The sequence below is a fragment of the Marmota flaviventris genome, chromosome 3 (genome assembly GCF_047511675.1).
Source record: "Marmota flaviventris isolate mMarFla1 chromosome 3, mMarFla1.hap1, whole genome shotgun sequence".
NCBI lineage: Eukaryota > Metazoa > Chordata > Mammalia > Rodentia > Sciuridae > Marmota > Marmota flaviventris.
In genome coordinates, this window is record NC_092500.1 from 152,310,768 (window position 1) to 152,337,535 (window position 26,768).

At 33.2% G+C, this 26,768-nt stretch overlaps 1 protein-coding gene across 2 annotated transcripts in view; it reads left to right on the forward strand.

Moving 5' to 3' along the window:
• The window catches only part of Glra3 (glycine receptor alpha 3), a 170,744-nt gene that overhangs the window by 118,045 nt on the left and 25,931 nt on the right, over nt 1-26,768 (forward strand). For both annotated transcript variants that reach the window (XM_027927103.3, XM_027927105.3), the window contains exons 6-7: nt 18,232-18,369; nt 21,606-21,820. In XM_027927103.3, coding sequence (XP_027782904.3) covers nt 18,232-18,369; nt 21,606-21,820 — 353 coding nt within the window. The remainder of the gene's footprint in view (nt 1-18,231; nt 18,370-21,605; nt 21,821-26,768) is intronic.

Here is a 26,768-nt window from a genome sequence, read left to right on the forward strand (position 1 = left end):
TTTAAACAAGTTTTACATAGCAGAAAGTAGGTAAATGAGCTCAGCCTACTGGAAAACAAGATTTGTAAGAAACTCAGTGCCCATTTTTCAGTGAAGTATGACTGCAAAAGAAAAGAAAAAGAAACATATGAATGCATGAAAAATAATGAAAAAAGAAATACAATATAAAGGCAAAGGCCTGAATGGCCTACAATCATCCAACTTCCTTAAAGTCAATAAATGTATGTTAATGGTCAGGACTGTTCTAAGTGGCCTGGGTAATGTTACTTCATTTAAGCCTCAATTAAAATATATTTATTGAATATATAGTATATTCCCCATATATATATTGGGTAGAGTTAACAGGAGAAAAAAGTATTGCATTAGAAATTGATGAGAAAACAAAAACAAGTATAAGTTAAGAATACCATGAAAGAATAAAAATAGAATAAAATTTTGAGCCAGAACTAAATATATTAATTTATCAAAAGGAATGTGGGAAAGGAGAAAAATAAAACAAATAAAAACATAGCATATATAAACATTACAAAAACAAAAGTAGCCCTCAACATTACAAAAACTACAATAAGTATAAAAGCGTTAAAATTCTTCTAGAAAAAAAAGATTCTTAAACTTCACATTAATAAATATGAAGAGCAAACAATATGTTGTCAAATAAAAAATTTTTTAAACTAACATGCAAAAATTTTGAAAAGCATGAATGAAAAATGCATATATGATAAATGCATCTAAAAGAAATTCAGGATAAGAATTTTAATATCAGAAAAAAATAAATTATAGGAAAAAATCATGAGACAAACATTTGAGTAACATGCTGGAGAGGAAATAAACAAATCAAAAGCTATAATAATTCTGCAAATATATGTATTTAACCACATGACTTCAAAATACAAAAAACTAAAGTAGTCAGAATTAAACTTAAAAAGATACATCAACAAAATACTTGAATGCACAAGTACAGAATATTTAAACAAAACAATTAAAATACTATACAAATATAGAAATGAAGAACTCATTGTTTTGTTTTTAGCACATTGGAACAAAAAATGATTATTTTGAAGTCTGAAAAGACATTTCAAGAAATACCTATAAATTGATGAAGTCTTTTTATCACTAAATATTTTAAATTTGAACCTTGTTTTCTTTTGTGTGTGTACAATCATTGCTTGTGATAAGTGAGACTGAGAAAAACCTTAGAGAAGACATATTAGTTATTACTGGATCACTAACTTCCCTTTTTAAGATTAGACTGGATTAGTTTACTGAAATTCAGATTCTACTGCATGATCCTTTCTGGGTTTTTTGTTTACTTGTTTTTTAACTTTATGAGGTAGAATATAAGGCTATCTTTTCAAAATAACATATTTTCACTGATATCACAATTTTACTTATGAATACATTTTATTTATAAATGCATTTATAAGTTATTTTATGTTGACACAAAAGAAAGGACTAATGTATGAGTGAAGGAAACACAGCTTTATTGTGATTCACACTGTGTCCCTAAGGAATTTACAGTGAAAATTGATATAACCAATAGGGCTAAGGAAAAAAACTGAAGCTCAGCTTTATATTTATATCATAAGGAAAATTTCTAAGTGAGAAATTTTTTCTTAGTTGAATAAAATAAAAAGGACTTTTTTTTTTTCCTTTTTGGTTACCAGGAATTGAATCCAGGCATACTTAACCACTGAGCAACATCCCCTCAGTCCCTTTTTTGTGTGTGTTTCTTTGTTTTATTATGAGACAGGGACTTACTAAGTTGCTTAGGGCCTCACTAAGTTGCTGAGCCTAGCTTTGAACATTCCATCTTCCTGCTTCAGCCTCCCAAACTGCTGGGATTGTAGGCATGTGCCACCATGCCCAGCTAGGATTTTTTAATCATGGAATAATTGTCTGTAATATAGTTATGCTGTTAATTGAGTCATTGAAGACAAAGGATACAAACTGTCATCATATACACACAGGGTCTAATTCCATAGTTCATTTCAAAAGAGGAACAGAGATAGCTTATGAGGAAAATATCACCAATGTGTAAAAGTTAAATTTTTTAATTACTTGGGCTGGAAAAGAAAAAAAATTAAGAAGCATAATTCAGTACAAAAATACTGCTTTCTACTAAAGGCTTAAATTCCTGAAATTACAAAAAAAAAAAATGATTTTTAAAGGTCACCTTAAAAAAATAGAAAACTTCTGAAATGTACTTTAATGGGGTTTGGATAGAAACATCTAAAGATAGATATGTTCTTGTGGCATTTTTGGATAGAAATTTCTAGAGATGGATGGTTTTTACTATTTCTTTTTTCAGATTTATTTAAAAACCAGGCCTGATATCACACAGATTGTTTACTCTGGAATTTGTATTAAGCTTAGGTAAGGCAAAAGATAGGGTTGGTGTCAATTTTGCACAAATATTTCCTAATAATACTGCTATTATCCAAACTCATTTTCATAACTCAAAAGTTAGGACATTTTACAAAATAATATGGTGCTTTTTGTTTGCTAGTCAAGAGATACAGATGGTACTTGTCTTCTGAGTATTTGTTACTCAAGCCTAAGTAGATATAACATTGTTTATAAAGCAAAAGCCCTCTCAAAACAAAAATATTCACTGATGAACTAACTAGCTACTTATAAAATAAATTCCCATTTAAACATTAAATATTCTATCCTACTTTTTATTAATGACCATTATATCTTAATATGTCAACATCTTTGTAGGTTAATTTTTTTATTATCAGATATTCTAAACATGACAAATTTATAATTAAAAATTATGTGTTACTAATCTTATAATGATGTCATAGTAGTTTTATATCCATTACATATATATTTGATTTATCCCAAATGCAACTTAATAGGTTTTAATTGCATTTCAAAGATTCACAAATAAGGTTTAGAGAGGTTAAGTTACTTTCCCAAGTCCTACAACTATGAAATGAACAGGGCAAACTCTTTGATTTAATAGTTCATAATATACAACCATAAGTCATCTTTAAATGTATCTGATGAATTCCAAATATTTATAAATTTTAACCATGATATTCTTATCTCTGCAAGTTAAACATCTAGTACTTTCACTTGTTTTCCACATATGAAAAGATCAGAGTTTCCTCCTTTGCCTCCTTCCTTTCCTCTGGTTGTCAAAAGTATGAAAACTGTCCTAAATCAAGACCTGCAAAGTAGGGGTCTTCCTCATGATGGCAGTCACAATCCTACTGTGACTATGCAGTCATACATTATAGGTTGCCAAAAAACACTTGACTCAGATCACATGAACAGTCTGCCAAGTACTACAATTAAGCACTATGTCCTCCACTCCATGTTTGTTCAATTATTTCACTTAAATAAATGCCAAGAATTTTACCTTTCCCCCAGTTAAATATCATCGTGTTAGGTTTAGTCCATAATTCAACTTTGATGACCCCGGTTTGGGGTCAGAGAATTGGACAACATAACATTACACAGTCCCAACTGGGGAAGCCTTAGAAAACTGCGAAAATGCCCTAGAGGTATTCTTCTTATTTTATTACAACTAAAAAAAAATAATAATTCCTATTTCATTCAGCCACAAATCACTTTAGCAGTCATCAATGACTGTTGATCATCAGGTAATTTTGAAATCCTCGTTCATACATGTAGTATCAAAACTCACCAAATGTTTTTCTGAAAACACCTCATATAGCAGTATACTTGGTAATAAAATCATGACATAATATTAACATGGCATGGCTTTTTCTTTTTGACCTTAATGGTGGTTCCTACTGATCACAACTTGACTTGCTCACAGATGCAATTATTCTAGAATTGTGTGCATTTGGTGTTAAGCTCTTCTAATTCTAGTTTAATAGAATCTAGCTAAGAATTATGCTTTAATATATTGTTTTAATTTCTTAACAGCTTTGCAATGCTTTATCACTCACTTGAGAGACTATATTTCTTCAATAATCTAATTTACAAAATATCTCCATGTCCTGGAAATTTATTTTTCTTCAGAGAATATATAAACAGTTATTTTTTCTTTTGTCCTCTCCAAATGGTGTTCTATCCCTTTGTTATTCTTGTAGAACTGAATTATCGCTTTTTTTGTTGTTTGTATTTTCAATTTCAAAGTGGAAAAAAATAAATGTATGTCCTCAATGCATTAAGAGAATAATCTTTTGTTCTTGATGTTCTGTTTATCCTGTTTAATATCAAAGAATATTTGTTTATTTCAACAATGTGATTTATTGCTACTAATGAAGCTCATATAATCCTAAAATGAGATAAAATTGTGCTCTTCCTTCTGCCCAAAATGTGTTTCCTGCAGATTTAACATAGCTTGACCCTTAGCATCCTTCCACCAGGCCATTTCTGGCTGTCTTTTTACAATTAGCTCTCTGCACCCCTGCCCCTGCATCACTTCCTGTCTCATTATCCTTCATAATACATATCACTATATGAAATCATTTTTTAAATTTTTCTGTTCACATTTTATTGCCTTCCCACTCCCATCCACTACATGCAAAGCAGTGAAACTGACTTTCTTGATTATCACTAGACATCCTGGAGAAAACTAAGGTAACAATCTATCTTAACTACAATCAATAACATGGGTTTTTATTATATGGGGAAGTTAATTTGGTCTGATTGTGATCATATTTAACCAAAGATTACTTAAAGAGAACATCAAGTTGGCTGCCTAGAACAGTTCCCTCTTCACTCACAGGAACTGGGAAGAATCCTTGGGGCAAATTCAATATATTTTCCCAGACTCTACTTTCAACTCATATCATGATTTCACAATCTTCTGAACACTGTGGCTTGCTCATTTATCTTCTCCTTCAGAATTTTAGATTTTTTATTTTTATTAATTTTATTATGAATTGTGGTAAATACATGTCAATCTATTCTGTGTTGCTACAAGAGAGTAACACAGACTGGGTAATTTCAAATGAACAAAAATGTATTGGCTCACAGTCCAAGGTCAAAGTGCTAGTATCTGTTAAGGGCCTTCTGGCTACAGCAACCCATGGCACAGGCCAGATGGGCAGACACACAAAACAGGTCTGAAATTACCCTTTCTAATGGCAGTAATATGACCTATGAGGGTGGAGTCCTCATGGCCTGACCACCTCTTAAAATTTCCACCTCTGTAACACTATTATATGACAACTAAATTCAGCATGAGTTTCAGAAGGGACAACATTCAAACTAAAGTAATACATAAAATTATCATTTTTACTATTTTTAAGTGTACAGCTCAGCAATGTCAATTATATTCACAATATTGATTGCAACCAGTCTCCCAAGATTTTTCCTCTTGCAAAACTGAAACTATATACCCAATATATATATATATATATATATATATATATATATATCCCCATTTCTCTCTTCCTCCAGCCCCTACAACCACCCTTCTACTTTTTGTTTGTATGAACTTAACTACTCTAGATTCATAAAAGTAGAATCATACAATATTTGTCCTTTTTGACACACATGATGTCCTGAAAGTCTTTTTATGACTGAGCATGCTATCTTCAAAGTTTATCCATGTTGTAGTATGTGTCTGAATTTTTTTTCTTTAATATTCCATTGTATGTACATATTATGATTTGTTTCTCCATTCATCATCCACAGACCCCTGGGTTGCTTCCACACTTTGGCTATTGTGAATAATACTGCTATAAACATGTACATAAAATACCTTTTCAAAACCATGTTCTCAATCCTTTTTAACATATAAAACTGCTTGTATAATAATTTGTTCTTTGTTATTTTTTGAGGAATTCCCATATTCTTTTTCATAGCATAAAGATACATGGAATATGAGGGGGATATTATCACACAACCAATAAGAACTTTATAATACATGAAAATATCAATTTATCTACAGTCTTGTCAAAGTTAAACTATGGTTTGGGCATAGGAGAAAGTTATTTTTTCCCTCACAGCCCCTCACCTTAAAAAGCACTTCTTTATGAGTAAGGAATAAAGGTTTAGGGCAGTCCCTTCCTATTTGCAAATTTCAAGATTGAGTATATTGTGAGATTTAATATAAGTAAAAGAAAAGGGAAAACGTGAAAAAGTTTCTTTTTGTTTTGTCTCAGAAATTGATCATGTTATTTTTTTTCTCTGCAAAACTTTTAAATTTTATGTAGTTTCATGTATCTTTCCCTTTTGACTAATTACACGGATGGCAACCATCTTAATGTGAGGTTCAGTAGACGTATTATAAGATTCAAAATCACCTGTAATTTAAACTATTACAATAATTTTTCCTATGAATCATCCATTTGCCATTTTTTCTTTCTTTTTTTTTTTTTTTTTTGGTACTGAGGATTGAACTTTGGGGTGCTTTACCACTGAGCCACATCCTCGGGACTATTTTCATTTTGAGACAGGGTCTCACAAAATTGCTTAGGTCCTCCAAAAATTGCTGAGCCTGGTCTCAAACTGGCAATCCTACTGCCTCAGCCTCCTGGGTCACTGGGATTACAAGCATGCACCACTGCACCCAGCTCCATTTGCTATTCTCTACTGCTTGGAACCGTTACCATTTTCTTTCTTCCTTAAATAATGCTCAAAATAATCCCAGTTCTCTCAGTCCTCATACTTTCTACATACACCAAACAGCCTTTCCAGAGCATGCTTTCAAAATTTGAATAGTACTATCCCTAGAAATGACCCCAGTATATAATCACAATCATCTCTTCAACTATGAAGTGTACTGACAGCTATTATACAAGAGAAAGCATTCGGGAAAATGTCTTAAGCCCTTAAATCTTTCATTAAGAAACTATATAAACTATGTAAATCCATTAATTTTCCAGAGACCTGGTTGTCACTGAGACAACTGAACTACATTGAAGAACAGCAAAAGGTTAGGATTTCATAAAATATTTAAATATACAAGAAAATCTGATATGTGAAATTAAGAACATAGCATCAAGAGGCCATGGAATATCATAAAAAGGATCAAGAGGGAAAAAAAAACCCAACCAGTAAAGAAAACCAATATGAATTATCTGCAATTATAATCAAGAGGGAAACAAGCCTAACTAGAAAGTGAGAAAATAAAAATCTGGGGGGAAAAAAGTGAATAAAAATTTAGAGATAATAATCTATTTTTTAACCACAAAGTATGGTTAATAGTTACATTAATAAATTAGTGAAATGAAACTTGGAAGTGTTTTAACACCATACTGAGGTCAAAATGCAGAAATTTTAAATTGTGATAGTACTAACTTTGGCTGCTTACTTTATGCCTGACCTGCTCTGGTGCAGCCATGTTCATAGATCCCTACCAATGGATTCTTATTGGTTGTGTGATAAGTATCCCCTTCATTTTCCAGGGAATTTGTAAGTATCTATAGTGTTTAGTAAATGTTTCACCAAATTTATGAGCTGTCAAGACTTCCAAGTGGCCTGTTTCTTCACAACATACCCTACCTGTAGTCAAATTTGTTGATTTTTCTGAGGTCTGGGTGAGGGTAGAAAGAAAAATCCAGAAGCAGATGTGGATGAAGAAAGGGAGGATGGGAGGCAGGGAAAGAGACAGAAAAAAAGAGAAAGGGAGGGAATACAAGAGAAAGGAACCGAAGGGAAGGAAAGAGGAGGGAAGGAGAAGGGAGAGGAGGGGAAAAGGTTAAAGGAAGGAAGGAAGGAAGGAAGGAAGGAAAATGCAGACAGGGTGGCTGGCTTGCTTTACAAATTGTTTACACTTGGCAAGAACAAGGGAGATTCATACTATTTATAGTCGCCATGTCTGCTACAAAACTGTAGATTTAAAATAACAATTAAAATGTATGAGTCCATAAATATGAGGGTTTTCTGGAATAGGTCTTTATATATAAATATGATACAAATACACTATCAGTAGAAGTTGGAGTATTTTCTAGAAATGTTGATTTTTTCCCTCCTATGTCAAACAATAATCCCACAAAATTTCCCAGCATAGCTACTTTGAAACTGATTGAATAGATCTGTATGCAATCCTTGTTATATAGAGAGCATGGGCCTTCTGTGAAACTGAGGCAGCACAGAGGCCCCCTTCAAACCTTAATTCTTGCAATCATGCTAGAAACATTTGAGACATATCACTCAGAGTAAAAGGCATGAGTTTATTAGAGGATAGGAAAGGGAAAAAGGAACAATCACAATATAGCACTCCTCTCCTATCCTCTAGGTTTTTTGTTTGTTTGTTTTGCTGTTGTTGTTTGCTCCTTTGTTTGTTTGTGGGGAGGGAGGTGTTTCTATGGAAGTTTTGAAAGAGTCTCACCAAGGTACACCTCTTGACTTGTAGCAGCAGGATGACATCAGACTTTCAAGTCCCCACTGTCCATGACATCTCCAGGTCACTATGGCACATGCTCCAGTTCTTACTGGAATCTGTTCTTACAGATTTCTGGTTAGGGTGAACTATCCTTATCTTCCTGTATTCTTCTTGTCTGGAAAAGGGTCACAAAATTTCCCCCCTTCAGGGTAACTTGTGTTTTCTTGTTGGCATTTCAGGCCTGCACATCTCCTGCAGATAACAGGTAGTTTTCTGAGGAATGTAACATGTCCTGTCAACTTAACCCAGGCAGGGCTGCAGGTTATTTTGTTTTTTTATTTTTTAAAAAGAGAAAGCATGTGAGAGAAAGTTGTGGGCCCATTTTATAGAATTATTCCTTTAACCTCACATTCCCATCACTAAATCTGTTCCCTGTCAGGACAGAGAAAATGTTAAAATCTCCCCTGCTTGTCATTAACTTGCTTTTTTGTGATTAAACCTCCCCCTCAATCTAATTACAATCACTGCTTCTATCATCTCATAAGAAATGAGCCATATGTTATACTGTGGATGCAAAAAGTCTCCATGCCCATAATTAAGTTGTCATATTTACTTGAAATCAGTATATAATTATAACTTTATGAATTAGAACACCCAGGCAAAATTATCCTAAGAATGTAGGTTATAATATAATTGAATCATTTAACAAATAATCTGTTAACTATTTATCAAGTTTACTCTTTAATGTCAGCATAATTTGAGTACAGTTTTGAACTTCAGGTTAACTTGTGATGAGCAATTTAAGATTGGCATACTTCAAATATTAAGGCTTCTGAATATATTTCCAAAAGGAGATAACATTTAAAAACAAACTGACAGGAAGCATTTTGCTTTAAAGTAATTCTCACAATAATATATTAAGGTTCTCACAAACTTCTTTTTTCAGAGTCATCACAGATTTTGCTGTGTAACTTTTTTTTTTTTTTTTTTTGGTACCAGGATTGAACCCAGCACTTAACCACTGAGCCACATCCCCAGCCCTTTTTTATTTTTTGAGACAGAGTCTCACTAAGTTGCTTAGGGCCTCATTAAGATGCTGAGAGTGGCTCTCAACTTGCAATACTCATGCCTCAGCAGCATCCAGGGCCACTGGGACTACAGATGTGCACCACTGTGCCCAGCTGTAACCTGACAATTTGAGGTGAAACAGAATTATATAGAGCTGCTTACTTCTAATTATTCAGATATTTTTCTGTACAAATACATTTTTCATTTTAGTTATCGATGATATTACAGGATTTTTTTGCAAGTAAATCACCAGTCATCTTTTGCCTTGTTGGAAATATTATTTTTAAAGTTTGTTATGATAAATTTATTAAAAAGTAAACACAGCTATTACATCTGAGAGAAGCAATGTGGTTTTATTATACAGCAAATTATAATAATAATTATTTTTTTAAAAGAGAGAGAGAATTTTTTAATATTTATTTTTCAGTTTTCGGTGGACGGAATGTCTTATTTTATTTTATGCGGTGCTGAGGATCGAACCCAGCGCCCCGCACATGCCAGGCAAGTGCGTTACCGCTTGAACCACATCCCCAGCCCCAATATAATAATAATTCTTAATACCATATAGATTTCTGCCAAGGCTAAACAGTATAAGCATTTATTACACTGTGTAGTAAATGTGAAAATCAATATTTGAAATATTAAATATAAATATTTGAAATCTGTCCATTACCATACTGATTTCCTTCTCTTGAACCACCAATGAACTTAACTTCATTGATAAAAATTTTGTGATGTTTCACCTTAAAAAGTAATTGTACTATATTTTTATAATTTCATTATCTGATTTTTAAGTAAGTCAATCATATTAAAATTTGAATTCCATAGCATTATTGGGGTAAAAGTTTAAGGATATCAAGATGGTGAAGGCAGGTTACAAAAAAACAAATGCCAGCTGAAATACAAGACAGAGAGTTGAGTCACCACAGCCCTGTTTGGGATGAATGATATTACCATGAGCACTCCTATCACTGTCACAGACTGGGTTTATTGCCATGGCACCCCCATCATAGGTTTTGTATTCTAATCAGACAAAAACCAAGTAACTAATGGAAAATCTATTCTAATTAGGTGAAAATAAAGTAACCAGTGGGAACAAATGGTCAAGGTCTTTAATTAGGTCTGTGAAAAGAGGACAGAGGCACAACTCAGGGTACAAAAGACAAAACTCACTCAGACATGGGGCTTTGCTCAGCTCACTCCACTCTACAGTGTTACTTTTGTTTTCAGTAAATCTATTACTCTGTATGTCTTGTTCAATTCTTTGTGATGCCAACCAGGACCCCCCAGATGGATACTCCACTGTTATCATTATGAATACTATTTCATGACATTGTCAAATGCACTCAGAAATGACAATCTGAAGTGGATCTTCTTGCTAGTACTATGTAGGACTTCCTTCTCTATGATTATTCTGGTTCTGCATTCTTACTAATGAATAGTGATACTGAAACATCAGACATTAAAACCCCAAGAGAATTACAGTGACTTTTTATTCTCTACTCACAACATTATAAACTTATAGATATTGACAAACTGCCTTGGCTAACCGAATCTCTTTGTTATGATTTGGAACCTATGAAATGGATTATTTCATAAATTGGAGTAGATCTAAACCTTCAAACTTCTGGGAGGCAGACATGAAATGATTTCTCACAATCTGAATTAACTCCAAAGAGGTGTTCCGGCAGAGTCCTCTCATAGTCTTTCCTACTGCAGAAATGCAAAAAAACACAACATCTTTTCCACATTAAAATGAGATCATAGTCACGTCCTTTGATAATTTTAATTGAGATTTCTCACAGAAAATTAAATATTGTATTTTCTATTTGTATCAATCTTTGGAGAAATGTGCAAAGTTATTGGTATGATTGTCACTTAAAGAGAGTATTAAGGAGTCACAAGTTATATTTTCACCATTATCCCAAGGGAAGGCTTAAATCTCATATATACTCAAGTATCTGCAGTCTTTAAAGAGAAATTTAATGCAAGCACTTGTAAGATAACAATTATGGTTAGTTATACCAGCATGTTTTAGAGAAAGTGTAATTACTAAAAAGATACTTAAATTAGCAGACCTATAATTTAAATGAAACCACATGTAACAGCCTGAGTTATGGTAAAAAAATCAAATTAAATGCATCAATTATAAATAAAAAGGTTTTAATTAAATACATTCTGACATAACAGTTGTTTCTTGTCAGGTCAATAAGAGTTACTTGAGCAATATTTCTCCTAGCAATACTCAGTATGTCAGCAATACTCAGCCAAGAGTGAGCATTTCTTTCCTTTTGTTTTTTAAAGTCCAGCTGTTTATTAAGAATATAAGCATCTGCAAACTGGATCAAACTAGAAATGAATCTTGCCCTCTCTCAACTCTCTTTCTCTTATTCCTAATAACATTTAAGACAGCAGGCCAAAAATTATTCCTATCTACTTTAATCTAAATATGAACTTATAATTGATTTTAAATCTCTAAGTTCATTCTGAACTTGAAATTGCCAAACCATCTTTCAAAATGAGTATATCATTTTTGCATTCCCACCAGCAATGAATGAGAGTTCTGTTTTTCTACATCCTCACTTGCATCTGTTGTCAATGTTTTGAATTTTGATTCTAACAGGTGTATAGTAGCATCTCATTGTTGTCTTAATTTTTAGTTAGTTAACGTCATATGTTAAGGGTTTTTTTTTAACAATCATACATTTAGATCTCCTGAGTTCTACAGATGATTCCCATTACTAATATCTTATGTTTAATTAAAGAAAAAAAGAAAGAAAGAGAACACTGTTGGATGTGGTAGCCCATGACTATAATCTTAGATACTCAGGAGGCAGGCTGAAGCAGTAGGATTGCAAGTTAGAGGTTAGCCCTGTCAATATACAGAGATGTTGTCTTAAAAAAAAAAAGTACTGGGGAGGTAGTTAAGTGGTAAGTGCACTTCCCTGGCATGCACAAGGCCCTGAGTACAATCCTTAGTCCTGAAACAAACAAACTCAAACAAAAATTTTTTTAATAAACTATTTTGTTATCTAATGACATGGAGGAGGGTAAAAAATTGGAAATTTGCATCCTCTTTCTACAGGGCTGTAAAGAACCCCTCCCTTGTAAACTTATACTTCATTCTTAACTATTATAAACTTCTATAGCATATTAATTGCTTATTTTTAAAAATTGTGCTTCAAATTTGAGTAATTACTTAAATATATATCATGACTATATGTTTCTAAGATACCTGCATGAAAAAAATTGTACATAATTCTAAAAATTAAAATTAAAGCCACTTTAACTGCCCCAGTCATTAAGCCTGTTGAGAATAACATAGATTGTGTGGTGTCTTTAACCAAAGACTATCAGGCTGTAGTTGCTAGATTTTTCTTTTTTCCTATATTCATATCATGCCACTAGCAGAACCTGAACACTGGCTCATTCTTCCAATTCCCTGTCTATATTAGCAACAGAGGCATCCTGCAAGAAAAAAAGGGTCCAGAGTCCTTTTCTGTATCTCTCAAGATTATATTTACATCTTTTATTCCAGCCTCACAAATCAAACTGCTAAGTTCCATCTGATCTTCTACCACCTGTACTGTGCAATGTGCAATTAACACTATTATTAAATGTTTACCCCTATATACATCTAAGTTTTACCTTTGATTTCTTCGACCAGTTTTTCTGTTTATATAACAGTACTGAATGTTTCTTGTTTTGTTTTATAGTGCATTTTAATTAGATTTATAAGGCTATCTTTAATTATATCATAATTTGAATTCATTTATTTTAATTAACCCAATGATTGAGTGTCTCTTTTGCTATTTCTTGCAAATGATCTCCCAGATCCTGCTTGAGAGGGTATTATTCTCAAACCTATATCTCCAATCCTGACCTCACTTTTAGTATATAGGCCCATGGTTTCAATTATTTTCAACATATAGTCATTTCAACATATAGTCAATGTTAAATTCGTTAGCATCAATACCCACATCTCCTGCTAGCATTTTAAATTTAGTGTAGCCCAAAATAAAATCATCTCTCTCTCTCTCCCTCCCTCTCTCTCTCTCTCTCTCTCACACACACACACACACACACACACACACACACACACTTGCTCTTGCAACATCATTACATCATTAGAGGCTGCCAGGTAAGCTCAAGGGTCAATTTCTCTTTCTCCCCTTCTGTATTCTAATTCAAATATTAAAGTACCTGCTACATGCCACATATTACTTTAGGTGTGGGAAAACATACCAAGGATTAAAATTGAATAAGAGAATATATTTCTTTTGCAAAGTTTAAATTCTAGGAGGAAAGGTAAAAAAACAGTATAAAAACCTGGTGAATATATACATTGTCAGCGAAGGATAAAGTACAATTGAAAAAATAAAGAAGCAAAGGGTATTGTAGACTAATGGAAGGAAAGGTATTTTATTAGAGGATCAGAGAAAGCTACCCTAAAGGTATAAGAAATGAGATATAAGCAGAGTGTGCCACAGTTATTGTAGGTAGTGTAGATTAAAAATTGAAATATTCTTTTTCTTCTCTGTAAATATGTATCTAATTAAATGACAAATTAATAAAATGATCTACTAAAATTTTAGCTCTGATTTATATTCCTGGTGGACTACCACAGAAGAATAAGAGGATTTTTGGTTTGTTGTACCTTCTTAATAGGTAATTAAAACTTTAGTCTCCAAAGGTAGTAGTTTCTTAAAGGTTAGCAGCAATGTGACATTGGAAACCATATCAATGAACTCTTCGTATTCTTTTAAATTAAAATCCATTTATCTGTTTTGCACTGAGAACAGATCTTTTTATCTATGCATGACTTTTTAACATAATGTTTTAATTATTTGGAAACTATTAGTTTAATGTATTACTCTAATCTTCCAAACAATTGACACATTTTACTGTACAATTTCAAAAGATCACATCCATGAATGTCACTATAGAGCTTAACAAAACATCCCTTAAGTACTGAGAAACTATTAAACTTATACTGTGAAAACAATTTATCCAAAATTCTAATTTGGGCTTGAAAAGCTAAAAATCTAATATTAACAGCAAATACAGCCAATTTTTGTTCCCTTTAAAATGGTAGGCTTAGTTTCTTCACATTCAAGAAATTTTCTGCCAACTACCTAGGCATAATAAGCACAGTGTTCCAGTTTTTCAAATGAAAATGTTGTTTCATTAAAAAACAAACAAAAACAGTTCACCTTGTAACAATTACAACTCACATTTTTACATAAGGATCAAACTTAATAAAATTTGTTATTACTTAATCATGTTAGAAATAATGAGGTGCCTCAAAAAATTAAATATATGGGTTGGCAAGGCAAAATTGTGCTTTTGCCAAAGGGTATGCTCCCAAATGGAATCTGGTGAGCAAGCACAACTGGGAGGGCAATTTGCCAATATTTATCCTTAACAAGATGAGCCCCTTGCTTCTCATAGGAAGAACTCAGAGGTAAAATCTATGCAATGAGCTAATTTTAAATTGGGGATGGGCATGGACAGTTACAGTTGTGATTGGATACTTGTCAGAAAATTAAAAATGGCACCACTTTGGTCATATGATTCCCTAAATTTAAAATGACTCCATTCCAATTACATGATTACCTAGTTTTAAGATGGCTCCATTCTGACCACATAATTCACTAGCATAAGATGGCACCATTATACTCATGAAACTTAAATTACAGTAATCATGCCTATGTTGCATTACAGGATTAACTTTGATAGAAAATATAAATCTTACACAATAATAAAGGACATTCTGAGAGAAAAGTAACATGATTTTACTATAAGATATTCACTGCTTCTTCAAGGATCAAGGGCATTCTTAAATGAAAGTGGCATTGTTTTACCTGAAGATAGGCCAGTAAAGAATAACTACCAGCGTAGCCTGAGGCCACTGCCTTTATTTGTGATAAGCACTAGAACTTTTACCCACCATTGTTTTTTCAATGTCAGGATAAATATCAAAGCAATAAAAGGCAAATAATATCATACTATAACTATGATAGTGCTTTTGATCCTGTGGATTCCATGAAAGGATTATGCTAGAGTAGTATTTCTAAAGCATAGTTTTTGTGATATCTCCCTTACTCAGAAGATCCCACTTTCCCATTACTGTCCACAGGGAATTTTAAAAATCAAGCTTTCCAATCCAGATTTTAAACTTCACAACCCTACATTTATTTATTTCTTCATTTCATATGCTCTTGGGTGCAAACTGGTTCTAGATGAATGAAGTTAATACTATTTTCTTTTGTTAACCTTGGGAATTTTCAATTTCTTTCAAATCAATTTTCTTTTTCTTTTGCTTGAAGTGTTCCACCTTCTCACTTTCTTTATATACAGATATTGCCTTGTTTTCAAGGTACAACTCAAATGAAGCATGCCTTACATAACAGTAGGTACTCAATAAATGCTTTTTGGAAAAACAAGTAGAGTCATTCATTTATATTTTTCATCACAGCTAAAAATTGAAATTGTTGGCTCAAGTTAGAGTTAATGTCTTTGTTCACTAATAAATTGTTTTTCATTTTGAATTTTAGTATAGTACAAGGCAATTCAATTCATGACCCCAACTCATGATCTCATTAGCCAATCTGCTCCTCTTAAGATTCTTAGACTTTCATAAAGATCTGTCAAAGAAAAGTATAAGGACACTAAAACACTTTGAAATTCATAGAAAAAATGATTATTTAAAGTTTTGTTTCAAGGTTTATTGAGACAATAATGCCATTTATTTAGTTTGCCTTTAACACCCAGTAAGCAAACTCAGAATAAGAACTTCCCATAAATTGGCAAACTCATTATTTTTTCTTCTGGTTTCAAAATTAAATATTTTATGGGTTATAATAAAGTAGAACAGTATGCTTATAAAATTCATATTCCTAAATTGTTTAGTGTGGTTGATTATTGAAGATAAAAGAAAATTATATATGCTATCTAAAAACTGTATTATAGACTACTTAGAGCTTGTTCTTTGAGGGAAATTCAGAGAGCTAGTTTCTTTTACAGAAGACCTTGATACAAATTTAGAATGTCAAAACAAAATGAAGTTTCAGCTCTCTTATTTTATCCATCTGTATAAAATTGGCACAAAATCTCACATATTTTGTCTGTAGTGGCTAAATGTGTGACAGAATAACATGCAAGTCTTAATCTGGCAGCAGAGAAGAACTGATGCCTATTTATCTCTAGATCACAGAAAAGTGTGCATCTCTATTTTCTTTCTAGGTCAAATGGTATCTATAATGAACATATTAATTAAAGAACTTATGAATAAAAGCAAAAGCCTTCTTTTTATACTAATCAAAGCAGTAACTGCAAGGTTCACTAAATTTTTTTTTGTGTGTGTAAGCAAGTCAGGTAATAAGTTCTTGTTGTGCTAAGTACAACAGTCAAGAAAATAGTCCTGCTCAAGGTTCACTAAATTTTTTTTTGTGTGTGTAAGCAAGTCAGGTAATAAGTTCTTGTTGTGCTAAGTACAACAGTCAAGAAAATAGTCCTGCCCTAGAACAAAAATTCATACATGTCCCCTGTAGTCTGGATGACTTTACAAACTGTACCAAGTAGTGCTTGTTCCATAATAGCCATCACACTGATAGTACTGTTACTCAAAAAAAAAAAAACTTCAGTAGCAGAATCCCAGACATTCTGAAGGGGTCTGATAAAAGATGCTCTTGCAACATCATTAGAGGCTGCCAGGTAAGCTCAAGGGTCAAGTGGGAGTGGAAGAATTATTACCACCACAGCTAGAACAGATTCAGCTCTCTGGAATGCTTCTGCCCAGGTATTGGGGAAGATAGAGAGTGATCAGTTCTCTTCCCTGCTCATTACTCTTTTCTGCCTAACCTACTCCACACCAGTTGTTTCTAATTACTCGCACAGCCTCTTTCGTATAATACAAGGTTCCTTCTAATAAAATTTTGTTTGGCATAAGTTCCCCTGTGTGTAGCTTCTTAGATCTAGAGCTTTCACTTCCTTTGTCTGACCACCTCATTTAGTTCAGAGACCACACATGCTTCCTCTCTCTCCTCCATGGTGGTTGTGCTTCAAGGAACTCACCAGATTAAACAACCCTACCTCACAGATCACAATCACTTTTGGGTCCTTATTCCAGTAAACTTCAAGCATAAATTTCCATAATTTCACACTCAAGGGGAATAAAAAAATGAAATTCTGCTTTTCTTAGATACTCTCATTTAGAGATATGAATTTTTAGTTTACTAAAAGTTGTTGACTTATTACAAAATCCATTACTTAATTCTATCCTGAACTGATAGCATGTACAAGAAATTCCTCCTCCACAAACTACCCCATGTGAAATTTTTAGTACTATTATCTTCCCCTAAACAGAAGAAATCTCTATTTAAACTAATATTTTGTCCATGTCAGGACTTGGAATATAGAAACAGATACTGTATGCTAAAATAGCTAATGATTAAATTAAGAGAGCCATCAGGCAGTAGTACTTTCCCCACAGATGTTTCAGTTGGTCACATTCTAGCCAGTGACAATTTCTGTTTTTGTTGAAAAAATTAGGATTTTTTCAACAAAAACTGAAATAATGTGAAAGAAGTTAAGTGGAAAACTAATGAAATTGAACCAAATAAAAATTGTTCAATTTAGCAGCTGCCCATCTCAAGGAAAGCATCTTGTCCCTTAAATATTCTACCTGTTATGTAATATTTTTTATTAGTCTACTTCATTTTTTTACATTATTTGGTTGAGTGTTCCATAAGAATACTCTTGTTAAATGGAACCATGTAGTACATAGTTCAATTGATAAGATGAAAGTGATCTTTTTATCCTATGTGACTACACAAGTAGTTATTAATTTCTCTTCTTTGAAAATCCTTTTTTGGCTCTTAATATTTTTATTATGTTTTGACTAGTTGGGTATACAATGAATGATCTTATTTTTGAATGGCAAGATGAAGCACCTGTACAAGTGGCCGAAGGACTAACTTTGCCCCAGTTTCTGTTGAAAGAAGAAAAAGATTTACGATACTGCACTAAACATTACAATACAGGTAGGGATTGAGTGCTCTGTACATTTATTATTTGTGATTTTATTATATTCAGATGTTTCTTAATTTTAATGCTAGTTTATTTCCTGTTTATAGCTCAATGTTTTAACAGTCATAAGCAGAATATAGAACATTTGAAATTTATTGATGCTTTGACTCATTACATATGGTTATATAATTGGTTTGTATGGGTCCAAAAACCTGCTTGGTATCTAATTATATTTAAATACTTATTTATGAAAAGTCCATACTTACATAGTAATATTCTTAAAATGGTCCCTGAATTTCTGTGTGAAGAAAAAAAACTGTTTTTTTTTAAACTCTTTTGGGGTAGTAAACACTGTCTCTGCTAACAAAATAAAAGCACTTTCTTTCTTTAAAAAGTTTATTTGCCTACACTTCCCCACTGGTCACATTTTAATGCATTTCAAGTCATTTTTATCTAAGTACTTACTATTCACACTGACAGGAATCTTCTGCCTCTGAGGGTAGACAGAAAATATAGATACCAACAGCAAGGACAAAGAGCCTCATTGTGTAATATGTAATTTTATGAAATCTGTTCACTTAACTAGTATGGGCTATCCATGAAATACCTATTCTAACCGTATAACCTCCATCTAAAAATGTATCTAATGGCTGACAACTGAAGCATCTCTCCAATGTGGTGCACGCATGGCCTCCCACTAGCATCAGCTGCTGCACTTAACATTTCATTACAGTGAAATACTATTCATCTTGGCATCAGCATTTCCCAAAACCATAATCTGATCTTTTACTATACAAAGTCCCTAGTCTCTCTTATCTCAACAAATTCATGGTATCCAATCAAAGTCACTGCTGTTTTGTTTTTTTTTTTAACTCAGATATCTAAATTTTTAGGGAGCTCCAAGATAACAACCCAACACAAAGATAAAAGGTAAGAAAGTCAATAGCAATGTCCTTACTCAGCTTTCTAGGGACAGTTGTAAACTTCTTTAGGAAAATGCCAAGAAATCTGTAAAGTGGAGGTAGGGTGCTGTTTTGGTTCCTTAGGAGGGTCCAAATAAGCTGTTACAAATATGGGAGCTTACCACAACAGAAATATATTCTCTCATAGTTTTGGAGGATAGAAGTCTAAAATCAAGATATCAGCAGGGTCATGCTTTCTCTGGGAGCTCTAGGGAAGAATCTGTTCCTCCCCTCTCCTAGATTCTTATTCCTGACAATCCTTGGTAATCCTTGGATTGTTGATGAATCACTTTAGTCTCTACCTCCATAGTCACATGGCATTATCCCTGTATCTTTGTGTCCCAAATTCCCTCTTTTTATAAGGATATCAGAAATTTTGGATTAGAAATTAGAGATCATCCTAATCCAGATAAACCTCCTTTTTCTTTCGGTCATCAGGTATTAAACCCAGGGACACTGAACCACTGAGCAACATCCCTAGCCCATCCATCCATCCATCCATCCATTCATTCATTCATTCATTTTTAAATTTTGAGACAGGGTCTTGCTTAAGTGCTGAGGCTGGCTTTGAACTTGAGATTCTCCTGTCTCAGCCTCCTGAGCCACTGGGATTACAGCTGTTTACTACCATGTCCAGCCAGGAAAAAAAAAAAAAAACATTTTAAACTTGATTATATTTGCAAATACTTTATTTCCAAATAAAGCCACTGTCACAGGTTCCAGGTGGACATGAATTTTCGGAAGATAAATTCAACCCAGAACAAGAAATTAAGTTGTAAACAAACTCAGGATGATTTTTAATGATACAGGGTCTCAAGACCCTTTCTTAGCAAAAAGTAAATTAACATACTTTATACAGTTACCTACCAAGCTATTAGATATTAGAAGAAAAAACTTACATTTATGAATATCTACTATAAGTGCATAATTGGATAGGTGTTTCCTCAAACAATATAGAAGTCTCACAGTTTTATATTCAGGAGATTAAAGCACAATAACCTGTTCAAAATGATATAGAAAATTAAAGCATCTGGTAGTGTCCTCAATTAAGTGTGTGATTAATTTGCCTCAGATGCTAACTAAACTCCACATTATATTATTCCTACAATGAACAGGATTCATCTATTAATTATTTTCAAAGAGTAGGCTCAGATACCACATATTTCCTTTATAATCCTTAAGTAAATGCCAAAGAAAGACAGACACTAGATTTTATAAGAGCCATATTTATAAATACCCTATCTTCTAAAAACTGAAACACTGAATTTAAAAATTCTTTCACATACAAATGAATTGCACAAACCCTGAAGTTTTGCTCAGTTTTGTTTTAATTATCCAAAAATTTATATATGTATAAATTTATACATATACACATATTTATATACAATGGTCTATATTGCCGCAGTCTGGCTGGGCACAAAATCACGAGCCACTCAAGCAGGAACAAAGTTTATTTTTTGAAACTGCCGCCAATGTCCGGTACGCGCCCGGGAAGATTTTTTCCACCCACGCCGCCTCCTCCCGGACCCGCAGAGAGAGCTCCTCCCCCGAAACTCCCTCCTACTGTACTTCCCCAACCAATGGGAACTCTCCAGGAGTCCCGTAGCCGGCCTAGGTGAACAGCAGGAGTCCAATATCCATATGAATGCAAATCTTAACATAATCATATCATCTCAATGGCTAGCTGGCGTCACCTTTCAACCAAAAATGCCATGCATCATATACTTGGCTCTTAGCACTATATATTTATTTTTCTTCCCAGCAATGCTGATAAAATGCTTTTTTAATAAAAGCATATTGAGGTTTTTTTCCTTGACTATCATATGAAATTTAGAGAATCTATACAAAGTATCAAAATGGTAATCATTAATTATTCCATGAGATTACTTAGGATTATGTAACAGTGATATCATGAAACAAACAGTGAGAAAATATCTTTATATGGTAAATGTACATTTCCCTGTCTACTTAAAAATAAATTACTAGAATCAGGTCAAAAAATAGATATTTGACTACTCTGGCAAGTATGAAGTGCTATTCAAATGTGAAGCAATAAGTTTACATACACTTTCTTGAAAGAGTATATGTACACTCTTGTTACACTGCTTCTAGATGCTAACAGAAAATTTTCAGAAACCAATTTGAATATATGATATCAGGTCTCTCTTCACTGTAGTGGAAAAATTTAGGACAAAATATAAAGAAAATAAAATAGTGATATTTGATGATATAACAAAGACCTATTTTTTTTTTTTACTAATTGTTGCATTTATTTTATAACCAATTAGGAAAGTTTACATGTATAGAAGTACGATTCCATCTGGAACGACAAATGGGTTACTATCTCATTCAGATGTACATTCCCAGTCTCCTGATTGTTATTCTATCCTGGGTTTCATTCTGGATCAATATGGATGCAGCTCCAGCCAGGGTAGCTCTGGGAATAACAACTGTACTTACTATGACTACGCAGAGTTCTGGATCACGAGCTTCCTTACCAAAGGTAAGTGTACTGAAGGTACATTCACATATTCCACACATGGTTATAAGGATATCATTGTCATATTTGTGAGATATTTTTCAAAAGCCATTTATCATTCATTACTGATTTCTCAAGTAATATTACCAAAGCAGAAAACTAAGACACAGAAATAGATAAAAGAAAATATTCTATAAACTAGTGATTTCTGCTACTTACAATTTGTATTATGATCACTATTTAAATATCAACAGTAATATTACACACTATGAAATTCTTTGTATGCGTAGATTTTTAAATACTTAGAAATACATAAACATTTATTTAAGTTGAATAATACTGTAATTTTAAAAGGTGACATAGTACTCCATTGTATAGATGTATCATCATTTACTTACTCCTAGGACTAACACAATGATTATTATTCATATAATAAATATTATATACATGACTATACATATATATGTATGTGTGTATAAACAGACACAACACATGGATACATAGCTTTAAGTATACTTCATGTTATTTTTTAAATACATACTTAGAATGGGAATTGTTGCACTTATAGCTGAATGCATTAATTTGTGTTGCCAAATTTAGCTTCAGAGAAGCATTATAGCAGTTATACTTCTATAAACATTATATCAGAGTGCCCATAGTGGGGCCAAGTATGGTATCATTTTTGTGGGCTCCATCCCACTCTGGCTCATAGGTAGCCATTGGTAAACAGACAGGAGATCTTATCCATTCCATGATTTTAGTCCATGCTAAAGAGTCAGAATTAAAATAAAGCTATTTCCTCAGTGAGGTACACAAAAGATTCAATACTTCTCTTGTTAAAATGTACCAAAACACAGTATAGGAAACTGTTTACAACCATTTATCTTCATAGAAATATAAATATTTTCCTCTAAAAACACATCAAAGAACTATCTATTATCTAAATTGAGGAATCTCACAAAGCTTCTAAGAAGCTTCATTATTTACTTTCATTAAAATGTTGTACTTCAATGTAAGAAAATTATGTTCACTTTTCTTATGCAGTTGATGCTATCTGCTTGCTACACCAAGTAAATTATAAATGTACTGTCATGTTCCCTTAGTCTTTACTATGAATTGTATTCCATGATTAGATTTATTATAGTAAGACACCTAAATAAATAATGTTGGCCACAGGCTACTTTATTATTAAAAATGTTAGAAAACTTGATATTTGACAAGGCTCCCATAACCTATGACTTAATCATTGTCTTTCAAAATAGATTCTACTTTTATTAATACTTAATTGTATTTTTAAAATGGCCATGTCAACTTGTTTGAAATATTGTCCATGTGAAAATTATAAATCTGTTCCTAGGAATAAATTAAACCTCAATGTTTATTTACATATGTAACTGTTAAAATTGCATACTCTATTTTTAAAGGAAAATTACTCATTGATCTTCATGAGCCAAACAGAAATGTAAACTCATTTGTTTTGTAAGTTGTCAACTAAAAGAAGAGAGGAAAATGCTCCATTTCAGGAATCTATAGCTATTAGCACAGCATAAAGGCATTCACACAAAGAGTAAGGTAGGACTAGACACATATAGCTCTGAGTAGCAAAAGCAAAAGGAAGAAAGCAGCAAATAAAAAAGGCACAACAGGCACACGAGTTTTAGAAAAAAAAAAGGAAATGAAATGTCTGAGACAACTTCACACTTTTCTCAAGAAAGAGAATTTTTAAAAAGGCATTAATTTCATCAAGATCTCAGGGAAGGAATCAATTTTCAACCATGAATTCAATTAAATACACACACACATACATAAATAACCTCTCCACCTTTTGGAGCATAGAGATAATGACCACTACAAATGTGATGACAGACTTAACTCTCACCTACAAAAAGAACTGATTGGAAAGTGCTATTTTAACAAAAGGTGACCGCACTATCTTCAACTTTGTGACAGTTAAGACATGACTGGTTGAACATATTTAATTACGCACATTAATTTCAGGAATACAAATTCTGAAGACCCGGGATAAACAAAATGTATGAATATATTGGTTGAGACTGTTCAAAAGAGCAGAAAAATCTCTTTAAAAAAAATCCACTCCTGATTCTGTGATTTTTCTTTTCTTTCTTTCTTTCTTTTTTTTTTTTTCAGGGCTCAACTCTTTAGGTATAAAAGTATATAAAACAATGTACCTTAACATCAACTGCTCTCAATATCACAAAAGAACATGCAAACACCTGAAACTCTTGTTACAGAAACATTCACCATTTGCTTACTGACGAATTCTAGCAAGTAGGTAAACAAAATTAAGTTTAGGAAAAAGAACATTTTCAAACATAGGATGAAAAAATAAATAAATCTTTAGTTTATGATAACTGCTTAATGTTTCTTCTCATCCAACAGAAGATCTACAGACCTGTACATCTCCTTTAGAATAGGAGACGCGTAGAAATCAGCCAAATAAGACTCAGGAGAAAATCTCTAAGAATACTTTAACCAGCTCAAGAACTACAGAGCTGAGATTCTGATATATTCTATTGCATTGATCTCTAAAGTGTCATGATAAATCAAGCATGTATGTCACAATCCAAAGCAAGAAGAGTACTGTAATACATTCATTTTTAGAACTTATAGTTATTTTGCATTTCTGCAGTTCCTGCATCAAGTGTTCAGAAGAGGATAACATGCATCCTATTGCTAGTTAGGAGCATTTTCTTATACTATGTGCTTGAATCAAGTCAGAAAAAGTGGCAGTAGTTATAGAACCATATTATAGAAAGCTTTGTTCCTTGATAATGACTGTTTATTTTGGGTGCAGTGGTAGGCTACTGAAGTATTTTAAAAGGAGCAATCGCTCTGACTTCTGTATGAAAAATCAGATAGAAGAGGCAGAACTTATTATTAATTCCTGTTTGAGACCTACCCTCATCCCTTGTCTCCATCCCATTTCAGGACCAGCTTTGGTACATGTTTGCTGTTTTGCATCACTTGCAGAAGTACATAAGTATCTCCATGTACTCACAAATTTAGTCTTTTGAAAATAAATTTCATATCTATTATAACAACAGAGACGCACGTTTGATAGATGTGTATGCATATACATACATATATATACATTGTAAACATCACACACATTCACATACCCAGATATGAACTGGGCAGGGGTGGAAAATCTCTGAATTCAATGTTCATCCAAATCCTAGCCTTTCACACAGTATATCAAAAGATTCTTGACATTGGAGGCTGTTTCAGCTCAGTTTCAATGCAATTATTCAGCATTAAAAAAATAGTCCCCAATAGTCCTCAATGACTTAAATTATTCTTGCTCAAAGGCCTATGAGTTGCCTGTGTCTTTTCTGAGTTGCCTGATACGGGATGAATTAAGAGTGCACGTGGATCTAGAGTGGGGAGTGATTCAGGTCTGTGGAGTGTCTCCTATTTGGAACCTGTAGGTATTAGTAATATGTTCTTTCCTTGGAGGATCGCTGACCCCTTTTATTGAGGAGAAGCTATTCAAATGAAGCAAAGGGTCAGGTTTCAGGGGGCTGAGTCTATCTTCATGATGTCCACTGTCAGCAGGTTGACTGACACCTGGGTAGGCCACACCCAAGGGCACAGTAAGAGAAGGGGACACATACAAGGCACTTCCATGGAAGATTCTATCCTTAACAGGGCAAGGGGTTATATTACAAAGGAACAGGTGAGCGTAGCTCCACCCATGGGGCTGTAGCAAGACACACCCAAGCAGGAGACACTGATCCTGGAACCCAAGAAGGGTGGGGAAAGCTCTGCCACATGTCTGCAACTGAGCACCTCAGCACCCATCCAGGGAGTGTGACTCAGTCACGTGTAAGGTTGGTCTCCCACAGAGGAGTGCAGGAAAGCAAGAAAGAAATGTAAACAAATAATCTTATCTTCTATTATGAGGCAATGATTTGTTAAACCTTTCTGTCTCCTTTCTTAGGCCACTCTCTGGCTTATTAGTAAGAACTCGAGAAAACAAGAGGGATGAAATTATGAAGATGAAAAGAGGGAGAAATCCCGGGGAGAATGTATTTGGATTTTTCTCACTCTGCCTCTAACACTATGCCCATCTTCTTCAGAATATAACTTTAAACATTGAAAAATCAGGAGAACTTGAAATTTCAAACAAGACTCATTAATTAGTTCACAGACTGTTAGAAACCTGAAGCCTATGCAGATTGAAAATTCTGCACTTAAAGTTGTTTATCCTCAACAATAAACAGAACCTTATATCTCAATTTCTCTCAATTTTCCCCATTCAATTTACCTGTGAAACCCACCAGAGTAGCTTTCTGAGGGGGGAAAACTGCTCTTTACATATTTCTTTCTTCAGAGCCCAAATCAGTACATAATATGTGCCTACTCAGTGAGCATTATGGTGACAATATAAAGACAATGTGAGCTTTTAAAATATTTACTTAGTGCTTAGCCTTAACTTGAAAAGCAAGCAACTGAATTATTCTTTAATTGTGCTAAACCATATTTTTTGCTAGAGTACCACCAAATTAATGAACAAAGAATTTAAAGTTTGCATTTATCCACCTTACAGTACAATAAAAACAATGGATCTTAGAAAATATAATAAAGACAGCTCTCATCACCAATTAAGGAAGTGATTACAACTATCAAAAAGTGAAAAGTAAAAAGTTAATATGTTTTCATATCATGATTATGTTGGTACAAAGATCTATAATTGGGATTGATTATATGGAAAAGATAGGGGATGGGAAGAAAATTGAAGCACATTGCACTACTGTGCTTTATCTAATTAATAAATATAACATTCTCATTTTCTAAAAAAAAATACCCTGTAGTTTTAAAAAGAGGAAGTTGCAGATGTTTGAAATTACGCAACTAAATAGGGTTAGAAGAACTGCATAGTAATTGGGCTTTCCCAATAATATGGCAATGAATTGCCATTACTGTCAGTAATACCTTGGTGCTCACCATT